A 10169-nucleotide genomic window follows, 5' to 3' on the forward strand; every position below is an offset into this window, starting at 1 on the left:
ACTGTTACCGTAAACCGCGAAGGTGTAATCGTCTTGCAACTATCGCCTTGACATTCGACAACTTCGAACAAGATTCTACTGATAAGACGCGAAATTCAACAACTGACCTGTAACCATTGTACCTGTCTTCCTGTACAATCATAGTACACAAGGCATAACCACAAAGAACTTGCGCCAACTGAATGTCCTCTCTAGCCTTCAGCATTTCGACGGTCTGATACTCAGTCAAACCCTTGTGACTTGCAAGCTAAACTGATGACCTACGAACATCGGACCGCATGCCATCCACAAAAATGTATTCCCAAGCTGGTCCATTGTCAACACCTCTCGAGTTATGGTGATCCTTGAAAAACTAGAACGAACGAAATGCTGCTTCGACAATTTCCCTTAGGAAGATACTTTCATCCCAACGTAAAATCCCAAAAATAGTCCGTTCGTTCCTACCTCGTGTTGCACCCTGATTTTTACCCTACGATTCCATCTCATTTGCATCATTGCATTTTATTCGATTATATTCTATGTTTACTAACCATTAATCAAAATTGCAAAAAAATATGTCAAATAATTTTTAATAGCTTACATTTGTTACTAACCAATTCTTTTAGTTTAATTTCTATTTTTATTACTATTGGTATTGTTGTTTTTGCTTCTTATGTCAAATAATAGAAAAAAAATGACAAGTGGGACCATCCATGGGGAAACTCGCGTTTTCTCTCATCACAAGTTCACGATTCTCACAAGCAAGAGTCACGTTTTTTCAGCATATGACACCAAAGCTTTGAATCCAATCCAAACTTTCAGCAATGTCACCCAAACAATCTCAACCCTCCATTCAACTTAATCAAAGGCCAATATTCACTAAAAAATCTTCACACGGATTCTTTCAAAAATCTGTAACAAACTTCTCAAAATTCCCTCCAATTCTCCCTACAATTTGTCACACAATCTTCACCAATCCTTGCCTATATAAACAGACCTTCAGCATCAGAAAAGGGGGGGGGGGAGAAAATTAGCAATGTTATGCTGCCAAAATGGAAACTCAGAAATTCTCCTCCAAATACAAAACCTGTTAACCTGAGAATCCTTCATACACTTCACTCTGTAATTTGCAGTTAATAACACTTTTAGCTCTCAGATCCACCAACTTCTCATCGTCATAGCTCCAACCTTCATCATTCAATCAATAACAACTTCTGATTCATTGATTCCTTCAACATCTGTTCACGGATTAAACTGCAACTACACACCAATTGATTCCTTCAATCGCGTTATAACTTGGCAAGTACAACAATGATCAGCAACATACCATCATCACCGACTTGACGCCGCCACGATTCAGCACGGTTATGCGATGCATCTTCAAACGATCTGAGTCAGAGCAACCACGCAGATCTCATATTTCTAGATTTCAGAATCAAATTTCGGAGTAGAAGAGGAGCACGGCTATTATCTCACCTCTGGATTTCTAGACGTCATCTCCTACAAACTGCAGATCCAGGTTCCACACTCTATTCGTATCATGTGGTGTGATTGATTGCTTGTTGTATGATGCCTTAATTTGATGTTATATGCTTGCTGTGTGATGCTTCAATCTATGTTGTATGATTGTTGTTGCGATGCCATGAATCGAGTTATTTCGATTGCTATGCCATGTTGCTATTGCTTTTCCATGATTGTTGTTGTTGAAAGTTGTATTGCTCTGTTTGTTCAAACCACGTGCTTCTGTTTGTTGTATGAACCGAAAATCAAAATGAGAGATTAGGAGAAGAGAGATGAGCTTGTTGTTGTTATTTTGTTCTTGTTTTGTCTCGGTAGAAATTAGAAAACAGAGTGAAGAGGAGATGTTGTTATTGTTGTTGATCCGAATGAGAGAGCCGAGAGTGAGGCCGTGAGAATTGTTGTTATCGAAACAGAGCATCGTGAGGCTGAGGGAGAGAGGAGCAGAAACCGTGAGAAGCTTAGAGGGACCGAATTTGAGAAGAAAGAGATATGAGGCGGACTAGCTTACTTTCTTTTAGGGTTTGTAGTTCATTTAGCAAACTTGGGCTCTTTTGTTACTGTTCCTTAAGCCCAATTCTGATTTCCTCTTGTCTTCAGCACCTTTAGCTTCTGCGCACCCCCTTGGTTTTGTCTTCAGATTTTCTTTGGGCCTCTTGTGTTTGGGCCCATCGCCGCAGTATTATGCACACCTCCTGTTTTGCTTATTTGCCCATGTTATTCATTTGTTTTTATTTTATTTTTAATATTGCTTCGATTTTCCAATATACAAAAATACAAAAACATGTTTCATTTTAAATTTACTCTTTATTTTCATTTTCATATTAAAAACCACAAAAATATTTTAATTTGTTTATTTTCCTTTTTAACTACTCTTTTTTGTATATATTCATCTTTTATATTTTCTTTTAAATTGCTTTGTTCGATTTTCTTTTATTTTCTTTTTATGCACATGTTAACTCCGTTCCACGACAATTGTGTAAGTCTCCAAAGGTCGAGCAGCAGTGGAATGCGACGTTTAACATCACACACACACAAAATGTTTTGAGCCGAACTACGATTGCTCTGATTCCTAAATCGGGATACGTTGGTATTAGGTCGCGGGGCCTAAACGAGCATAATCTTGTATATATTTTCTTTCTTTTCCCCGTGTTTATTTTCTCTTTTTTCTTTGTGCGTTTCCCTTTAGCTTTTAGCTTTAGATTTTTAGATAACACCCTTATATTTAGACTAACAAGAGCGGATCCCGTCGAGTACGACGGACGTGAGGAGTGCTAACCCCTTCTCCTTGCGTAACCGACACCCTTACCTGTATCTCTGGGTCGTAGGACCATTATTTGTTTTCTTTTATAGGTTTTAGTCGATGTTTTCCTTTCCCATTTTGGGATAAATAAACAATCGATGGCGACTTCATTGATTTCATCTTGATGATTTCTATCCAGTTGTTTCAGCTGGCGACTTCACTGGGGACAGATTGACCTTTGCTAGGCCCATCCTGAGTGTCAGTCCTAGCTCTTGTTTGTTTTTATCTATGGGTGTTTTCTTTCTTCATGCTTTATTTGTATATAGTGCTTTATTTTTATATTTGTATATATTGCTTTATTTGCTGTTATATTCTGGTTATCTGCTGTTCTGTATATATACTGTTCTGGATCTGCTGTTTTTTTTTGTGGGTGGGATGTTATTGAGGTAAAAGGCCCAATACCCAGGCTATGTGTGAACCATAGGAACACTAGGATAGAGTGGGAGCATGGTTTGTCTCGAGGTGTACGTCTCGGGGTGGATTATGTGACTACGAGCAGAGTAGTGGTTTAAAATGGAGGTATTATCGTCACCCGCATCCGCGCTGTGATGGTACTTACTTTCAGGCGGACCGTATGTTGCGTTTCTCGACCTTACCATGACCTAGATTACACCCGTGAGTGGGGCGGGAATCAATCATTTTACAGGTACATTGCTGGTGACTATGGTTCTTGTTCGAGTGGTTCCGTCTCTGTTTGATGGTGACTGTGTTCTGATTTTATTGGTTACTATGGTTCTGCTGGTTACTTGTTTGCATCTGGCATTACATATTGCATTGCATATCATTGCATAGTTCTCGCATTCATCCAGGTTGCCCAAGATCTTATTTCTAGTTGTTCTTTCTCCAGTTAGTTGTTGATCGTCAAGCTGTTTCCTCAACACCGCTACGGAACTAGAGCTGCTGTTAGACAAAGAATGGCAGACCAAGAGAAGCATAACATGGAAGTTAGAATGGAAATTGATGAGTTGAAATCAAGCATGATTAAGCTTACTGAGATGATGCAAGTGTTGATGGCAAGGACTGATCCACCTCAGAGAACTGTTATTTCCGAAGTCGCAACTGCTGTTGTTGATCCTTCACTTGCTCAGAAGCCACCTTCTACTTGGCCAGAATTTGGGTTACCTGAGAATTTCTCCCCAACATATGTCAATGCTTCTATGGTGGGTCAAACTTCGAGGCAGGTATTTCAACCTCCAGTCTTTTCTGAACCTCCACCTGTTGTTCATACTACTGCTCAAGTTGTTCCAGCTCGTTATGACAATCCTCTCTATGATTACCGTTCTGTTGGTTCTCGAAGTGTTAGTCAAGGAGATTGTGGTGAAGTTGAAGAAGTCCGTGAGCAATATCAGGCATTGGAAAAGAGACTAAGAGCTATGGAAGGAAGCAATTTCTTTAGTGTGAATGCTGATAATATGGGTCTTGTTTCAAATCTTGTCATGCCGTCCAAGTTCAAAGTTCCTGAGTTTGAGAAGTACAAGGGGCATACTTGTCCAAGAAATCATTTGACCATGTACTACAGAAAGATGACTGCTTATACCAACAACCAAAATTTGCTCATTCATTGCTTTCAAGATAGTTTAAGTGGTGCTTCACTGAAGTGGTACATGAGTTTGGAAAAGGGTTGTGTTCAAAGTTTCCAAGATTTAGCTGATGCATTCATGAAACAATACAAGTATAATCTGGATATGGCACCTGACCGTCGTCAACTTCAGAATATGGCTCAGAAGGAAAAGGAAACTTTCAAAGAATATGCTCAACGTTGGAGAGAATTGGCTTCCCAAGTTGAACCACCTCTGTCTGAGAAAGAATTGACTAGCTTGTTCATGGATACTCTCTCTCCTTTCTTTTGGGAGAAGATGATTGGAAGTGTGTCTTCAAATTTCACTGATTTGGTAACAATTGGTCAAAGGCTAGAAGAAGGAATTAAGAAAGGAAAAGTGTCTGTTGTTGTTGATTCTTCAAAGAAACCTTTTGGGGGCTTCCAAAAGAAGAAAGAAGGTGAAACTAGTGCTGTTGAAAGGCCTCGACAGAGAGCTCAACATTATGATCAACCTCAGGTAGCTGCTGTTCAAATTCCTCGTCAAAATGCTGGTCAGAATCAGAATCGTGTTGCAAGGCCTAAAACAGAGTTTGATCCTATTCCGATGACGTATACTGAATTGTATCCTCACTTGGTTCAACTAGGTTTGATTACCACAAGGTCTTTTACTCCTAGAGATCCTCCTCCTGCTGGATTCAGGGCTGATCTTCATTGTGAATTCCATCAGGGAGCTGCTGGTCATGATTTGGAGCATTGTTATGCACTGAAGGCTAGAGTGCAAGATTTGGTCAGAGGAAAAGTGATAGATTTCAAAGCTATAACTCCAAATGTGCTCAACAATCCTTTTCCAGTGAATGACAAATGAAGCTTCAGTTAAAGTCAGATTCTCTCCTAAAGCCAAGTGTTTCAGATGGGACAGCTCATCCTTGTTGCTGATTAGTCACTAGGCCATGTTTCTTTACTGTTTGCATTTCTTCCAATTATAATGTCTGTTTAATTTCAAACTTGTTTGTTTCTTACTGTTAATTTTAAATGAAATGAGCATTGCATGTTTTGATTCAATTGTTCTCTTTTACTGCTTTATTTCTTTCAAAAAAAAAACAAAAATATGTTTCTTTTATTTGTTTTCTCTACCTTGTTGCTTATGATTGGAGGGAGGATGATGAAAACAAGATACCCATAATCGCTGTTAGTGTGCTTTTGAATAAAACTTTGCTGATGATGTACAGGCCTTGTTTCAATTCCCAAAAACTGGAGAAATAAGGAAGTTAATCCCTTGTCAACCCCTCTGAGCCTTCGAAGTTGGAGTTTTCTTTTTAAATGAAAAAACCTGCAATATTAACCCGGGGATGGGTAGTTTTCAGTTTATTCATCTATGCATTCAAATACAAGAGTTTCATTCAAGATACCTTTTAATAAAGGTTGTAATCACAAGTTTTCCTTCACATACATCCAAGAAATGTCGAAGACGTCCTTCAAAGTCAAAAGTAACGATGATGATTATCCGCAATTGTTAAGCAAGGCAATCACTATCTTTCAAAAAAAATGAATAAAGAAGAAAAATGCAAGAAAAGCCCGCTAAGTCAAAACCTTTGAAGGAGACTTAGGCAAAAAATATATTGGGGCATCCCGCTGACTGTAATCTCAAATAAAACAGTTCAGGCAAAAGTTAGGGAAATCAAAAAAAAAAAAGTCAAAAAAAAGAAAAAAGAGAAGTCAATAAATTCCTAAACAATAAAATGTTGTAAAAGAAGTGACTGCCATCTCAAAGTATATTCCTTGGCTTCTGAATCATCATTGTTATACAAGTGCTGCAATTCCAAGTTCTCTTGAAAACCTGAATGCATAAGTTGAATTAACTGAATGTAGGAAGGAAGTTCATCACGAAGATGGGTGGGTATAAATAAATTTTGAGCCTTATATCCTTTGTTTTTTAAACCGTGAACCAGGCCAAGTTACAACCTTTAAAAGTCCTAATTGAGGCCAGGTTTATTTTGAAAGCATACTACAACAAGGTTGCGTTAACCTGACTCCAAAAGTTGTGCCAATCATTTGTCTTGATCTTTTTAATTTACCTTTCTCTTCAAATGCTATGTTTCTTTGCCTTTCTCTGTTGCTTTACAATTCTATTCCTGTTGATTTCAAAAACTTGCATGTTCTTTGCATTTAGATTACCAGTTTTAAACAAACTTTTTTGCCTGTAAACAGCATTCCTCCTCAAGGAATTTCAAACAGTTCAGAAATTGGTCCGTGATCTCATCAGGGGCATTTCACTTCAAGGTCCTGTTCAAGGTTTATCTCAGTACAAGCTATTCTCAGATTTGGTTTATCATATCTCTTTCAAGACTAATGCTGGGGCAAGTGTTTCCAAATGCCCAATAAAGTTGTCATTCCAGATTACTCTAGCTGAGGCCATGATCAATTGTTCTACATTAATCAGTCAAGCTGGGGTAATCTTCTTCAAAAGAATCTCCAAGCAGTTTATCAGTCCCTCTCAAAGGATCAGTTTAGCACAGTTTGCAAGTGTGATAGAAGAGTTTTGGGCAGCGTTCCATGTGTTGAGGAATCAGATATCTCATTCTGCCGCACAAAAGAGTCTCTCTCAATTGTCACAAATGATTGCATTGCATTAATCATTCACATCATGCATAGAAAATTATCATGCATAGAAAAATTCATATTCATTTGCATTTTCTGAGGTCTTGTCTCAATCAATATTCTCACCTTGAGATCAAAGTCCAACTCACTTGGCATCTATCCAATACAGATTTATCCCTTTGGTTCATTTGTCTCTGTTTATCCGACGTTTATTCCGGATGTGTCTCTTTTGTTCTGATGTTAATTCCAAACTAGTTTATCCGATGTTTATTCCGAATGTGTTTCTTTTGTTCTGATGTTAATTCCAGAACTTGTTTATCCGATGTTTATTCCGGATGTGTTTCTTTTATTCTGATGTTTATTCCATAACTCGTTTATCCGATGTTTATTTCGGATCTGTCTCTTTACAACCATGTTTTATCTTGGTTCCCCTTACAACCATGTTTTATCTTGGTTTCCTTTACAACCATGTTTTATCTTGGTTCCCTTTACGACCATGCTTTATCTTGGTTCCTTATGACCATGCTTTATCTTGGTCTCCTTTCAACCTTGTTTCATCTTGGTTCCTTTACAACCTTGTTTCATCTTGGTTTCCTTTACAACCATGTTTTATCTTGGTTCCCTTTACGACCATGCTTTATCTTGGTTCCTTATGACCATGCTTTATCTTGGTCTCCTTTCAACCTTGTTTCATCTTGGTTCCTTTACAACCTTGTTTCATCTTGGTTTCCTTTACAACCTTGTTTCATCTTGGTTCCTTTACAACCATGTTTCATCTTGGTTCCTTTACAATCATGTTTCATCTTGGTTTCCCTTACAACTATGTTTCATCTTGGTTTCCTTTACAACCATGCTTCATCTTGGTTCCTTTACAACCATGCTTCATCTTGGTTCTCACCTTATTCAGACATATTCTTGGATATTGTGATTTCTCACTTCATTCAGATCCATTCCTGGATGTCGTGATACCTTTCTCACCTTATTCAGACCTATTACTGGATATTGTGATTGTTCACCTCATTCAGATCCATTCCTGGATGTTGTGATACCTTTCTTCAGATATCTCTTTCATCAAGTTTTTTATACTCATTCCATTTTCAGTTTATCTCTCGTGGCGCTATATTCCCCACGAAGATTCGAGTCTGTCTCATACCATGTCATTCAAAAAGAATTCATACATTCATATCATTCTTGGGGCATCTTAGGCTAAAAATCGGGCTTTGTTTTTATTTAAGTATCTCCTATCTCCCGATAGAAGAAACTTAAATAGGGGCAGCTGTTGCACCCTGATTTTTACCCTACGATTCCATCTCATTTGCATCATTGCATTTTATTCGATTATATTCTATGTTTACTAACCATTAATCAAAATTGCAAAAAAATATGTCAAATAATTTTTAATAGCTTACATTTGTTACTAACCAATTCTTTTAGTTTAATTTCTATTTTTATTAGTATTGGTATTGTTGTTTTTGCTTCTTATGTCAAATAATAGAAAAAAAGATGACAAGTGGGACCATCCATGGGGAAACTCGCGTTTTCTCTCATCACAAGTTCACGATTCTCACAAGCAAGAGTCACGTTTTTTCAGCATATGACACCAAAGCTTTGAATCCAATCCAAACTTTCAGCAATGTCACCCAAACAATCTCAACCCTCCATTCAACTTAATCAAAGGCCAATATTCACTAAAAAATCTTCACACGGATTCTTTCAAAAATCTGTAACAAACTTCTCAAAATTCCCTCCAATTCTCCCTACAATTTGTCACACAATCTTCACCAATCCTTGCCTATATAAACAGACCTTCAGCATCAGAAAAGGGGGGGAGAAAATTAGCAATGTTATGCTGCCAAAATGGAAACTCAGAAATTCTCCTCCAAATACAAAACCTGTTAACCTGAGAATCCTTCATACACTTCACTCTGTAATTTGCAGTTAATAACACTTTTAGCTCTCAGATCCACCAACTTCTCATCGTCATAGCTCCAACCTTCATCATTCAATCAATAACAACTTCTGATTCATTGATTCCTTCAACATCTGTTCACGGATTAAACTGCAACTACACACCAATTGATTCCTTCAATCGCGTTATAACTCGGCAAGTACAACAATGATCAGCAACATACCATCATCACCGACTTGACGCCGCCACGATTCAGCACGGTTATGCGATGCATCTTCAAACGATCTGAGTCAGAGCAACCACGCAGATCTCATATTTCTAGATTTCAGAATCAAATTTCGGAGTAGAAGAGGAGCACGGCTATTATCTCACCTCTGGATTTCTAGACGTCATCTCCTACAAACTGCAGATCCAGGTTCCACACTCTATTCGTATCATGTGGTGTGATTGATTGCTTGTTGTATGATGCCTTAATTTGATGTTATATGCTTGCTGTGTGATGCTTCAATCTATGTTGTATGATTGTTGTTGCGATGCCATGAATCGAGTTATTTCGATTGCTATGCCATGTTGCTATTGCTTTTCCATGATTGTTGTTGTTGAAAGTTGTATTGCTCTGTTTGTTCAAACCACATGCTTCTGTTTGTTGTATGAACCGAAAATCAAAATGAGAGATTAGGAGAAGAGAGATGAGCTTGTTGTTGTTATTTTGTTCTTGTTTTGTCTCGGTAGAAATTAGAAAACAGAGTGAAGAGGAGATGTTGTTATTGTTGTTGATCCGAATGAGGGAGCCGAGAGTGAGGCCGTGAGAATTGTTGTTATCGAAACAGAGCATCGTGAGGCTGAGGGAGAGAGGAGCAGAAACCGTGAGAAGCTTAGAGGGACCGAATTTGAGAAGAAAGAGATATGAGGCGGACTAGCTTACTTTCTTTTAGGGTTTGTAGTTCATTTAGCAAACTTGGGCTCTTTTGTTACTGTTCCTTAAGCCCAATTCTGATTTCCTCTTGTCTTCAGCACCTTTAGCTTCTGCGCACCCCCTTGGTTTTGTCTTCAGATTTTCTTTGGGCCTCTTGTGTTTGGGCCCATCGCCGCAGTATTATGCACACCTCCTGTTTTGCTTATTTGCCCATGTTATTCATTTGTTTTTATTTTATTTTTAATATTGCTTCGATTTTCCAATATACAAAAATACAAAAACATGTTTCATTTTAAATTTACTCTTTATTTTCATTTTCATATTAAAAACCACAAAAATATTTTAATTTGTTTATTTTCCTTTTTAACTACTCTTTTTTGTATATATTCATCTTTTATATTTTCTT

The 10169-nt window shown here is 37.8% G+C and overlaps 1 protein-coding gene across 1 annotated transcript; it reads left to right on the plus strand.

Annotated features, from left to right (window-relative positions):
• Nucleotides 1-3714: 3714 nt before the first annotated feature.
• On the plus strand, nt 3715-5205 carry LOC131634621 (uncharacterized). The gene is made up of 3 exons (XM_058905278.1): nt 3715-4183; nt 4373-4619; nt 4710-5205. Exons 1-3 carry the CDS (start codon nt 3715-3717, stop codon nt 5203-5205), a joined length of 1212 nt encoding a protein of 403 aa, XP_058761261.1.
• The last annotated feature ends 4964 nt before the right edge of the window (nt 5206-10169 follow it).

Source organism: Vicia villosa, unplaced genomic scaffold (genome assembly GCF_029867415.1).
Source record: "Vicia villosa cultivar HV-30 ecotype Madison, WI unplaced genomic scaffold, Vvil1.0 ctg.001323F_1_1, whole genome shotgun sequence".
In the NCBI taxonomy this organism is placed as follows: domain Eukaryota; kingdom Viridiplantae; phylum Streptophyta; class Magnoliopsida; order Fabales; family Fabaceae; genus Vicia; species Vicia villosa.

Bases quoted from the DNA above. Each gene is read 5' to 3' on its own strand.
- LOC131634621 (XM_058905278.1), top strand. From the start codon at position 3,715: ATGGCAGACCAAGAGAAGCATAACATGGAAGTTAGAATGGAAATTGAT. The intron at 4,184-4,372 runs GCAATTTCTTTA...ATTGCTTTCAAG, and splicing joins ACTAAGAGCTATGGAAGGAA to ATAGTTTAAGTGGTGCTTCA. The intron at 4,620-4,709 runs GTTCATGGATAC...AATTGGTCAAAG, and splicing joins GAGAAAGAATTGACTAGCTT to GCTAGAAGAAGGAATTAAGA.